We start from the raw sequence: 13,199 nt of genomic DNA, 5'->3' as shown, positions 1-13,199 counted from the left end.
GGGCCGACAATCGTAGATGTGATTGTCCAATTAGTCACTTAGGAAGCGACCTGAACATCACGCTGTCGCCGCACACAAATAGAGGAGAAATTGTTTGTGTTTAGTGTTTGTATGTGCCTCACAAATATTCATCACAAGTTTACAACTGCAATGTACTTTCCACATATCTAACAGCTTGCCTAGCGTCTTTGAGTTCATCTTCTGCGCTTACTCTACTTTGTTGTGTCTTCATGCAGTCTAGATAACATCTGGCACTATGCTGCCTCCCTTAGATCACTCCTGGTACTACAATACATTGAGAGGATTGATTGTGGGTGGGGATATTGTTGTGTGTGTACACTATAAGAGCAGTAAGCACACACCTGCCCATTTTTTTTTCCTATTCAAGTGTAAGGGTCTCTCATATTTTAAAAAATTGGTTATGATGTTAAAAATCAATGCATGTACCCCACTTCACCTGACCATACCATGTACACGCAGAAACGCACACACAAAATATGTCAAGATAGAGAATGAAACACTTGACGCAAGTTAATTAATTCTGGTAAAACATTTTATAACATTTCAAATCAGGACATGTCCCTTGTGTGTGTTGCGCTGTATAGCGCCCTCTAGTGGAATATTAGAGGGGTTCAGAGAGATTCTTTGGAGTGTTGGCAAAGTTGTCAACAACAGTCAAACTGTGGTTGAAACGGGAAAAAGCATAACTTTGGTGGAAACACAAACACGTTCAGTCAGTGGCAACTCCTCAGCAGAGTTGAGGTCAGTCTTCCAGTTTCCGTGGAAACCACAGTTACAAAGAAAGGGAAAAGGCACAGCAAAACTGACTTCTCACTGACCAGACACACTGGTAAATTTTACATCCACAATGTGAGAAATTTGAATTCAATCAGATCAAAGAATCACATTTCATGTATTATTTGGCTTCAAAAGTTAACAATGAGAAAACCAAAAGCCCAATCATGTTAAAAAAACAAACAGAACAAAAACAAAAAAACAAGGGACAATGATGTACAAAAAGTTCCCAAATGGCTTTTTGCTCCAAATCAAGTAACACATGGGTGGCTTCAACTGGCTTTAAAGGGGGAGATGAAAATATTTTTTCTCAAATAAAATGAAAAATGAACAAAAAAAAACTAAATACTTTAAAATTGCTTAGCGGCATAAAAAGGCAAAATAATCATTTTTGTACAAAGTCAAAACAATAATATACTTTCCAGTGCTTTGGGAGATAGAATAAACAACAAACTACAATAAAGAAACACATTATAATTAGGGATGGGCATAATCAACTATCGATAAAGTGATAATGATTAAGAGTTTGGTCAATTGTGTGGAATTAGTTGTGTCTTGGAGCATTTGAGGCAAAATGGAGTGCACTACTTGGTTTGGACCAGCAGGGGCGCTGTTGGTTCAGTCGTAGCTGGTTTTACTGTGCCATGGAAACAGGAGTTGAGAACATTCCCAGAGCAATTCTCCCCTCCCTAAAAGAACAAATAATCAATTAATTGACCATTATTTTTAATCAAGGAAATGTAGTGAAATGCCCATCCCTACTTATAATCAAAAATATCACCACAAGAGTTCTTTACCATCCATAACGCTCAGACTGCCATGACGACAAGATGGACCAAAAAGATGCCCTTTGGATGAGAGTGTGAATATCAGTTGAGAGCTTCACCTCAGTCAAAGACACCCTCACTATGGTGCTGATTTGAAACCAGCCTTAATACACAATGTGCTGTGTGTGTGTGTTGGGAGATCTTGTATCTGTGTCTAGTGAACACTTTGTGTGTATGTGTGTGAACCTAATGTGAGCTATCTGTATACTGCAATTTGCACAGGATTAAAATCCACCCTGTGTGTGGCCCTCTACCATTGATTTTTTTTTTTTTTTTTAACAGTATCAATTCTTGTCATGAACTCTGGCCTTAAAAAGCTGCTTAAGTTATGGGCCTGGTTCAAGTTCCCATCAGCACTTATTTAAAATGACCCCCGCTTGTGAATTCCGTTACAGTACCTGAGTATGATAGATATGGATGACATGCTTTTAAATGGCAACCAGGACACTAACAGAAGCAAAGAGGCGTATAAAGTGGTACTGGTGAATGTGTGAGTTGATGAAAAGGACACCTAGAATTACTCCCATAAAGCCCACAATGTGCATGTCAATATGGCCACTTTAAGGCCATGCTAAGCTTAGCATGCTAACGATGGCCTCTACCTGACACCAACCATATAGTGCTAATCGTGACGACAAACTGTGCAATTACAGATATAGCAAAACAAAAATGAGACCGAGCAGCATCGCTGTAGACTAAACTACACACACGGGACCACGAAGCTGCTCCTTCTGTATCATGTAATCATTTATGCTGATACGGCAAAATGGGACAATGTACAATCATCCTACTACAAATATCTACTTATGAATGAAAAATGACCACCACCTTCATGAAAACAATGTACTGTAGAACGTTGACCTCTCAGTATTTGTTTACCCCTTGGAAATGTTCTTTGAAAGTTTCAAGATCCTCATTTCATGTCTTATCCAGTTTTGCATGTGCGTGATATCACTTTTGACGTGTATTGAATGTGATGTAGGATTCTGCTGCTTAATGGCGTCCAGTCATTGTGATGATGGCCTTTTTTTATGCTGTCCATAGTGGTACCAACACGTTTTTTTTTTTTTTAGCATGTACTTGCAGGAGTGTGTATGTGTGTGTGTGTCTGTGTGTGTGTGTGCATGCATGTGTCTACAGTATTTCGCCATCGTCTATGCTGAAGCTGGATCTGCGACTGGAGTCGACAGAGGCCTCTGGGGACATGGTGGAGAGCAGAGGGTCCCCACCCATGGGGGACAACGGCTCATCCATCATGAGAAATCCCATATCGCTTCTACGGCCCTGCATATCCAGTCCTCCCAGATCGCCCAGCCCCGACATGCCGTCTGAGAATGCCTGCATCCCGTCGCACAAGTCCAGCGACTGGGCAAAGTCAAAGGGCTGGGAGCTGCCTATAGCTGGGTACTGGATGGGCGGCTGAGGCTGGAGGTGCTGGGGGAGCATGGTCAGCTGCCTGGACTGCTGAGGCTGAGCATGGCTTTGTGGGTGGAGGTGGGCCTGCGGGAGGAAGTGATGCTGCTGGGGCTGGGGAGGAGCCTGGCTCTGGGTTAGGTGATGGTGTGGAGCTTGTGTCTGAGTGTGGGAGAGGTTCTCCTCTGGGCTGGTCTCTTGTTTTATGTATGGAGTCATCACGTCTGCCGGGTTCAGGCCAGATGGAGAGTTGCTGGGAAGGCCGTGCAGATGAGCTTGCATCTCCAACTCCTGTTAACGTCATCATTTCAGTCAAAGAGTACTGTACTGAGGGGTCTCAACATACAGTTAGGCCCAAAATGATTCATACCCAGGCCACATTTGCCCAGGTGACAAAAAATGATAAGAGGTTCGTGTGAGAGATTTCTTCTTTTATTTTTACAATTAGAATATGAAAATTTAGTAAATTATGCATATCCCTGATCTTATCGGACAGTTTTGAGGAAACGCAATATTTTGCACCAGTCAACTTCCAATATAATCTATAGAAGTGTTTCCTGCTAAAATAACGATGACCTTGTCTCAATTTACTCACAAATATGCTTACTCAGTGTAATTCTGGGCCTTTTTAGTTGAACAAAGTTATTATTCTGTTGTATGAATGGCAACAGGTCAATTGTACCTTCTGCCATCTAGTGGAGGAGCATTTAATTGTTCTGCCTACCACAAACCATCTTTGTTCATCTATCTATACAAAGATACATTATTTGTAGTAAATGAGTAATTTTCGGAGCATTGTTTGTGTGTGTGTGTGTGTGTGCGTGTGTGTGCTTGCATGTGTATATACGGTTTATGCCAAGACTAGTAAAATCCCAGAAAAACACACCATGCGTTTTTGACTTGCAGCATACAGTACACGTTTTACTGCTGTGTGTGAGTATGGTGACCTATCCCTTCCCTCTCTGAAGCTCAAAAACAAAACAAAAATAAAAGCAAGACATTTTATGATATGAAGCTGAAACCTAAAACGTCACCCAGAAAGGACATTTCCTAGCCAACAAGTGAAATTGGATATTTTCCCACCACAAACCTGATGACGCCATTAACTACAGTATACATTTAGAACCCTTGATATGCATGGAGGCATTTGATTGACACAACTGCCTCACAGTCCAAGGTTCTAGGATCAAATTCCACCTCAGGCCTTTCAGTGCAGTTTGTTTTAAAATTCATATCTTTAACACATTGTCTTGCAGTTTTTTTTCCCCCCACTTTACTGTGTGATTTCCGGCGAAGATCCTCATCCAATAACATTTCAGTGTATGAACAGTGTTGGACTTACTGGAATTGTTTACAGTAGGCACATTTGGCAAATTACCTGAATGCGAAGCATCAACTGTTTGTTGGCCATTTCCATCCTTTTGAAGTTAGTCGCCACCTCTCTGGTCCTCTGTACATCCTTCTGCATACGTTTGATGTAGTCCACAGACGCTCTCAGGATGGTGCCCTTGTTCCAGCGAGCATCGCTATGCAACCCATAAAGGCAATTGAAATGTTGAAGCAGCTACCAGTGATGCTGTATAGTGCATGAAAACTCTATATAAATAATAATCATCTTTAATTGAGTGAACTCAGTGTAATTAATCCCACACATTTTTATCTGATTACCCTTATTAACTGGACACAAATTTTGATTGCTCATATGAAGATTTTTTAAATTGACATCAGTATGTTTATCTGGAGGGCAAATTATAAAATTACACAACACATCCAAACCTAAACCTAAACATAATATAGCATAAAATACTTACAGATCATTGGTTTTGGGAATCATTGTGCCAAGCTCTTTAATACGATCATTGATGTTAAACCTCCGTCTTCTTTCAACTGTTAATAAACCACGGGAGGAAAGACAAAGGGGGATAAATGAAAAGACACAATAGGGAAAAGAAAGGGTCTTATAAAAAGAGTCATACCGGTACTTGTATTCGGACACACAATTGCCCGCACTCACACAAGCTCACACAGTCATGGGCAATTAAGTGCACTTACAATGCCAAAGCAGCAACGAATTTATGGGTTATCCATCCACCCACTCATTGCACTATGTCTGCTAGATCAGCAAAATGGGATATACAACGGTACAAGATTATAGTTTGTGTGTCTGTGTGTGTTGCCCCTGTCTGTGTAAGCGGCACATGCAAAGCACAGAATAACAACAGCATTACATTTAGAAGAAAACTGCATGCTGGAGGTGTGTGTGTGTGTGGGGGGGGGGGGGGGACTTACTGAGATTGTGGTTATCTTTCTTTTGTCTCTCCTTGGCCAGGGCACGGGCTTCTGTGTCTTTGCAATAACAAAAAGTCATCAGCTAATGCCTCACACAAACATTGTATAAGACAGTACTACAAGTAAAACTTGTAAGGGGATTACTACCAGCCAGTCTATATTGTGTTGAAATGGCCCTTGTTTCTCAAAAGGTAAGGAATGTCATTTTTGCCTATTAAAGGACCTACAGATGTTTAACGCCACTGAGGTCGTACAACCCCAATTCCAATGAAGTTGGGACGTTCTGTTAACCATTCACAATATTCAATAAACGTTTGGGAACTGAGGACACTAATTGTTGAATCTTTGTAGGTGGAATTCTTTCCCATTCTTGCTTGATGTACAGCTTTAGCTGTTCAACAGTCCGGGGTCTCCGTTGTCATATTTCACGCCTCATAATGCGCCACAAATTTTCAAATGGGAGACAGGTGTGCACTGCAGGCAGGCCAGTCTAGTACCCGCACTCTTTTACTCCGAAGCCACGCTGTTCTAACACGTGCAGAATGTGGTTTGCCATTGTCTTGCTGAAATAAGCAGGGGCGTCCATGAAAAAGACGTTGCTTGGATGGCAGCATATGTTTCTCCAAAACCTGTATGTACCTTTCAGCATTAGTGGTGCTTTCACAGATGTGTAAGTTACCAATGCCATTGGAACTAACACAGCCCCATACCATCACAGATGCAGCTTTTGAACTTTTGAACTCCACAATTTCCAAAAACAATTTGAAATGTGGACTCTCACCCAGAGAAGCCGGTGGCGTTTCTGGGTGTTGTTGATAAATGGCTTTTGCTTTGCATAGTAGACTTTCAAGTTGCACTTACAGATGTAGCGCCAAACTGTATTTACTGACATTGGTTTTCTGAAGTGTTCCTGAGCCCACGTGGTGATATCCATTACACATTGATGTCGGTTTTTGATGCAGTGCCGCCTGAGGGATCCAAGGTCACGGGCATTCAATGTTGGTTTTCGGCCTTGCCGCTTGCATGCTGTGATTTCTCCAGATTCTCGGAACCTTTTGATGATATTATGGACCGTAGATGATGAAATCCCTAAATTCCTTGCAAGTGTACGTTGAGGAACATTGTCCTTAAACTGTTAGACTATTTTCTCACGCACTTGTTCATAAAGAGGTGAACCTCGCCCCGTCTTTGCTTGTGAATGACTGAGCAATTCAGGGAAGCTCCTTTTATACCCAATCATGGCACCCACCTGTTCCCAATTAGCCTGTTCACCTGTGGGATGTTCCAAACAGGTGTTTGATGAGCATTCCTCAATGTTCGCAGTCTTTTTTGCCACCTGTCCCAGCTTTTTGGGAACATGTTGCAGCCATAACATTCTAAGTTAATGATTATTTGCTAAAACAATCAAGTTTATCAGTTTGAACATTAAATATCTTGTCTTTGTAGTGTATTCAATTAAATAGAGGTTTAACATGATTTGCAAATCATTGTATTCTGGTTTAACACTACATCCCAACTTCATTGGAATCGGGGTTGTACAATTATGAATATGACCACAATGTTAGGGAAGAATATGACTCCAAACTTGCACAAAAACTTGGAAGTTCGAACCGTCACAGGACAGGTCGGCATATTGTGTGAGGCCTGACAAACATCAAATGATTAACTCTGTGCCCATTTTGCTTTTTCTTTGGCTGTGGTGCAACACTTTTTCATAAAAAAACGAGAAGAAAAATATACACCAGAAGTTACACAATTCAGTCCAGCACCAGAGAGCTTCTTACATTGGTTAACTCGTTTTTACACTTGAAGAAACAAGTAGAAATATTACAAAGTTGAGGACATTTACAAATCAGCTTTGTATTACTCCTTAGGTATGAGTATTTCATCAGTTTTGTTAACATTAATAGTAGTTGACTTCTTTTACACTTGTATGTATGGTTACAATGTTAAAATGTTTCTTAATAAAACATTGCCTGTCCAGTTCATAAAGATTTTATGATGGCGTCTCAATGAGTATGACCATGGAAAAAGTGAAATTCTAACACATCTGTGGTCGACCAGTGACCCAGAAGAGAGTAATGAAGCTTAGAGGTTGCACTGTACATCTACAAGTCTGCTATTTAATGGCTTAAGTTTGTTTTACGTACAAATAGCGGCTTCACGGAAATGAATCATTTATCAATAATTATGCAAAATGTTTGCACCTGAAATTTCTCGTTTGATGGTCAGGTTGGCAGGACAGGAGTTGCTGGTCATTGCAATGGCTGGCCCCTTCATGCCTGGACCTGTGTACACATCCAGGTGGCTGCTGGACAGAGGGAGCTGGGGAGGAGGCACATGCACGCAAAAACAATAAGACGACCAGGAATCAAAAGTGTCACTAGCTTAACACATAAGCAGGCTTTCTTGACACAGCCGAGGGAATGATGAAGAAATTAAATATAAGCACTCTTACATAACATGAAAACCTCTAGTGCAGTGATTCCCAACCAGTGCGCCGGAGCACATGAGTGTGTCATGAGAGAGACATGGTGTGCTGCGGAAAATTGCAGAATTTCACTTAATTGGTCTGAAAATTATTTATTAATCACAAATAATGTATCTTTGTTCATCTATCTATGCCAACGACATATAGTGACAGGCAGAACAATTGAATGCTCTTCCGCTAGACGCCATTTAACGTGTGTATCCACTTTTTTATCGCATTTTTATTGGCATGTGTGCCATGAGTTTTTCCTAATGTAAAATACGTGCCTTGGATTAAAGGGAGCTACTGCTCAATATTATAATGCACATAATGGCATAACTCCTTCCTAAACGTAATCTCACATAAAATCAATCATAAAAATGTAAAAGTCAAACAAAGGTCAAAAGGGCGTAACTCCAGATTATGTCTCTACGGTTCCAAGACGACTCATTTACGGCCTCACATCCCCACTTAAGTACCTTTGTAAAGTCAGTGTCCATGTGTAGTGCGCTGTGAAGAACAGATAGCTGAGGATAAAGTAATAATATCACACCTAAGGACTACCTGACAGGCATACAGCAATGATTGACTGTCATCCGCTTGCCAGTATTTTATCAGTTTCTATAGCTTTATTCTCTCCTCGGCCGTGTGCAGCCCCCTTCCAAACACACTCATAAAGGTTGCACTTCAACACGAACACTAAAAAGATGTGATTTAGCTTTGTGCGAACTACTAAAAAAAAAAAAACTGATTACCTTTTAAATTTATTCTTTTATTGATTTACTTCTTAATACCTGGTTGCCTATCGTGTTTAACTCCCTGGCATTAGGGCAAACGGGGCAGCGCTAATGAGGCCTGAATGATAAAGAAGTTCAAAGGAAGCGATACATTATCTGCTGGCTACTGTGCGAGCTCAGACATCACACGCACGCACGCACACACATTTGCACACAAACAAACACAGGTTCCTCTGTGTGCAAATGCATGCTCTGAAATGTAAATAATGAAATTAACCAGATGCTATTCAAATTATTTTATTTAGTTTGTCAATTTGCATGTTAACAGTTAAGATGCGCATCCAGTTCCAAACGGCTTTTCAGCTAAAACTCTGTGCCACCGAACTTCATATTCCAAAAGAAAAATGAGGCACTGTATGGCTCAGTGCTTAGTGCACAAGTCCACACGTACACAGACAGTTAACGATCATTCCAGAGTAAGTGCCTGGTATTCAGCGGTGTTCCCGGCTCTTACTAAACTTTGAGATTCCAAGAATTCCAAGAGTATGCCTCTTTAATCCCTATCAGGATTAGCAGGTGAGTTTGATTGACTCGTTGGTTTTTCAGTTGGGACTAAAAGAAAAGCTTTTTCTTCAACTGTGTTTTAATGTATATTTTTATATACACATATACAGTACATTCTTACATAATAGTCATCTTTTTGTGACAGTTCATTCAGTGCACAGACAGCATCAGTGTTAATCTATATCCTAATTTAATCAATCTATTGCTGTGATTGTTGGATCACATATTGACACACGAATGTACGCAGACAAATGTGCTCAACTTAAACCAATCAGAGGTCAGAGGAAATTTTAAACCACCAATGCGCCACACTGTAGTGAGATTAAATCAAACAACAGTCATGCCATGTATCGCAGAGAGACAACCGAAAAAAGCCTTCCACCCCCACACTCCATGTGCATCCGCATGTAATCAGCGACCTGAGGCTGGGAGTTAAAGAAGGCACCATGTTGGTCTCAGTCTTTCGCCAAGAACAGTAAGTACCAAGCAACTCCACCAACACTGATCACAACTGATACTTGGTAAAATAGCACGTCAGCATCTTACCAACTGAATTTGTTCTCCTTCAATAACTTCCACAATGGCATACGTGTTACTCATCTCCTTCATCCTTGCAAGGTCGGAGGGGTCCTTCCTCCTCGCTCCAAGGCAGACAGTGCTGGGACACTGACCTCAGTAGCAATGATCCAATCTTTCGTTGAGATAATCCTCTACCCACCACCAAACAAGAGTGAACTTTCCCCTAACTGGACTTTCAGCCTGTTTTCCCTTTGCTCAAATTGCCCTCACCCCCTTCCCTCCTCCCTGCTTTTGTGCACCTCCCCTCCTCCTCCTCCTTTTTTCCAAATATCTTGTAAACAAGTTTAACTCTAACTGCTGGCAGTTTAATTGTTAATTCTTATTTTGGCCCTCCCCCCGTCTCCAATTGACATGTTTTTGTTGGGTTTGTGCATAACCTTGCTCAGCATGTTCAAATCAATAAAACCATTGTGCGTTTACGCAAGATGCTTGTGTATCATGACATCATAAATTGTTTCTTGGGTCCAGACACAAAAAATAAAAAGCATAAATGTGATAAACACTTGGAATTTTCAGTCGCAATGACAAAATCACATTTTTATTAAAAAACTTAACGTTAACTGCTTGAAATTACTTGAACACCATTGTCATCATTAGCATTATTAGTATTTTTTTTACCTCTCTTAAAAATAAATCAATCGATTATTTAAATAAAGAAATAATACAAATCCCGAACGTGTTATCACATGGAACAACATTTGGTATGAAAGAAATACTACAATAATTAATTAAGGGGTAAAGTCGAACAGTTCACTAGAATAGCACATTAATGTGTCATAATTTGATATAATTGCATATGATGGATCTAAATCATTGTGCTTGGATTGTAACATTAATTAATAACAGATACTAAATGGTCAGGATTCCTTACACCTGGTTATTACACATACAGGAAATTAAAATGGAAGCTATGAATCTATAACAGCTTCCAGTCTTCTGAGAAGATTTTCTTCAACATTTTCAAGTGTGTCTTTGGGAAATTTTCCCCGTTTATCCAAAATAATTGGATTACTACCAAGCTGCAAGCAAGGACATTTCCAATATGTCAGGGTGAGATGATGAATTAAAATTCTGAGAAAACAAATCATTGTAGATGAACTCTGCACTAATTGATTAATGAATTGATTAAGACGTTTGTGTCAATACGTTTGTCCATTGAGCGTCATTCAGAATGTTCATTCACTCGTCCTTTTTAGCCCGACTTACTGTGTTGGGCATCTGTACGGGGTCTACGTAGGCCTGAATATCATCGTAACTGGACTGCATGCTGATGATGTCATCAATGACCTCATCCATCTGAAGAAAAAAAAACATGGTAAAACTTGCTATTTGAGTACTACAATAGCGCATAATGTCTAACTAAGACAAATTGTGCATCTGAGCCACATTTGCGCACACTAAATTCTCTTCTACTGAAGTCGCTGACACCAGTTTACATGTCGAGGCCTTTAGGTGAACTCACCTGCAGGCGCATGTTTCAGTCTAGAGTCGACTTAAAAGATGAGTTGTCCATGGAGGCTAACTGCTTAGACTATTTCCTCTCAATAAATCTGACAAAACAGAGGCTGAGAGCTACGGTATGAGAGGTTTTGGTCAAAGTCTGCAAGGTTCAAAGGGCCTTGGCATGGTAAATTGTTTCTCTGTCACTTGTTAAGTCGTAATTGCCGCTACAAGGCCATAATGAAGCATTTAAACTTCAATGAAAGCCAGTGTCAGCCTCAGTTAGTCAACACATTTATTCACCTACTGTGCGCGCGACCCGAATAGCTTTTACAATGCCGCTTCAGCTTATCCAAGGCCAATTAAATCATTACGATGCTTCATAAAATGTTGACGATAATGGGGATAATATTCAATCCTCATAATGTTATATGCATGCAATGAAGCCATATTTCAGCAATATTATGTTCAATGTGGTTCTTGTAAACTATACTATTTGACATGACCTAGAACAAATGTTTAGAGGTGTACACCGTGCTGTCGAATCCACTACCTCTTGCTCCTGGCTGGAGCCAATGTTGAGCATGGCCATTGGGCTGTTGGGTGCACTGTTGCCAGTCATGAGCTGCTCAGTGCGCCTGTGTGGAGAGTGGAGGGGCGGGGGTAGAGACGCCGAACTCCCTGTAGGCCCAATGGCTGCAGGGGGAGATGGTGGCATTGGCCCTGCTACAGCGTGGACCATCTCAAGACAGAGGGAAGAAGAAGAGTGGATGTGTGACTGCCTACAGAACAGTCTAACAGTAGTGATAAAGGATGGTAATGGACAGATACCTGTTTGGTGGCATAGGTAGTGGAGAGGTATTCTTTCACCTGCTGCCTCCGAGACTGACGGATGTGGTAGTCTGTAGGATTCTCAAGGTGGGTCTGTACCTGCATTAGGAAGCAAAGCACAACTCTAAGGTCTCTTATTAATATCTTTTTAGTTTGACTGGATTTACAAATTACAAATTCACAGTTATGGGGAACACAAGATGCTGAATAGATCATGAGTTGTACACTTTTTGAAACACATCATAGTTTGTCATTCCCCTTTTGTACGATGAGTAAATTCAATCAGTCTTCATGTTTGCAAGAACAAATAAATTTTGGGTTAGAAAGTAGAGTACATTAGTCATTCACTGCTGGTGGAAAAGAAATAATCCAACAGACCCAGAACCTTGTAAAAAGTCTTCCCAGCAATACATATACAGTAAACACACCTTTTGAACTTTCAAATACCTTAGACTGCACACAGGCATAGAAGCACATGGACATATATAGATACCGTATTCAGACACACCATCAACGGGCACAAAAGTATCTTTGGAATCAGGGGAAACGTCACTTGAGTCTTCTCAGTCACTGTCTGACTACCTACATTGCCAAACATGTATAACGACTCTTATCAACACATCTGCGTCCTTCTTCAGTCTGCTGTTCCACCACATGCTTTGTTCCAAATCTGTCCTTGATTTGGCCCCACCCCACCCACTCAGGTTTGGCACACACAAAGCGGTGAAGCTGAGTGGTGTGCAGGGTTCTGTGACTACTTTTCATAAGCTTTATTACCATTAGCTTTATTTCATATATTATTTGTGTGTGTGTGTGTATATATATATATATATATATATATCGAGAGAGAGAGAACTCAGATCCATCTGGCACATACAGTCTAGATAACGCTGCCGTCGAGCTGAATTGTCCAAATTTGGACAATTTCATTTTTTTCACAAATCGATACCATTGGTCAATCCCTTGCATGGGTATGTCATTTTTAGAATTTATTGACTAATATAAAGGGTTGAAAATGGCTTGCTCTGTTTGACGATGCAATGTTAATGCCTTAACAAACCTGCTGGGTTTTTTTTTTGGTGACTTGAAAGCTGATGGTTTTGATGCAAGGTTTCTGCCCAATGCTAACGTTATATCATGTGTTTTACAAAAATACTTACCTATATTAATTTTTTCATATATACCTGTGGCTAAAAAGTAAAATGGCAAAGCGTGGATACTCTGTCACCGAAATACAAAAGTGCAGCCGATGAG

At 40.6% G+C, this 13,199-nt stretch overlaps 1 protein-coding gene and 1 long non-coding RNA gene across 10 annotated transcripts in view; one reads left to right on the top strand and one right to left on the bottom strand.

Annotated features, from left to right (window-relative positions):
* Positions 1 to 535: 535 nt before the first annotated feature.
* tfeb (transcription factor EB) overlaps positions 536 to 13,199 on the bottom strand; it is a 34,920-nt gene continuing 22,256 nt past the window's right edge. For 4 of the 9 annotated variants that reach the window (XM_061784602.1, XM_061784603.1, XM_061784604.1 and 1 more), the window contains 8 exons: positions 11,946 to 12,044; positions 11,668 to 11,856; positions 10,881 to 10,970; positions 7,532 to 7,649; positions 5,325 to 5,381; positions 4,847 to 4,922; positions 4,414 to 4,570; positions 536 to 3,326 (listed from right to left, as the gene is read on the bottom strand). In XM_061784602.1, the coding sequence (XP_061640586.1) occupies positions 2,757 to 3,326; positions 4,414 to 4,570; positions 4,847 to 4,922; positions 5,325 to 5,381; positions 7,532 to 7,649; positions 10,881 to 10,970; positions 11,668 to 11,856; positions 11,946 to 12,044 (1,356 nt within the window). In that variant the 3' untranslated portion in view covers positions 536 to 2,756. The remainder of the gene's footprint in view (positions 3,327 to 4,413; positions 4,571 to 4,846; positions 4,923 to 5,324; positions 5,382 to 7,531; positions 7,650 to 10,880; positions 10,971 to 11,667; positions 11,857 to 11,945; positions 12,045 to 13,199) is intronic. The other 5 variants (XR_009790104.1, XM_061784606.1, XM_061784599.1 and 2 more) reach the window with 5 other exon arrangements.
* On the top strand, positions 9,004 to 9,853 carry LOC133483411 (uncharacterized). Its single transcript, XR_009790105.1, has 3 exons — positions 9,004 to 9,107; positions 9,452 to 9,570; positions 9,714 to 9,853. It is a non-coding gene; the product is annotated as an uncharacterized LOC133483411 (long non-coding RNA).

This window comes from Phyllopteryx taeniolatus, chromosome 9 (genome assembly GCF_024500385.1).
Source record: "Phyllopteryx taeniolatus isolate TA_2022b chromosome 9, UOR_Ptae_1.2, whole genome shotgun sequence".
In the NCBI taxonomy this organism is placed as follows: Eukaryota; Metazoa; Chordata; class Actinopteri; order Syngnathiformes; family Syngnathidae; genus Phyllopteryx; species Phyllopteryx taeniolatus.
The sequence above is the reverse complement of the archived record's forward strand: the minus strand, read 5'-3'. Positions and strand labels throughout refer to the sequence as shown.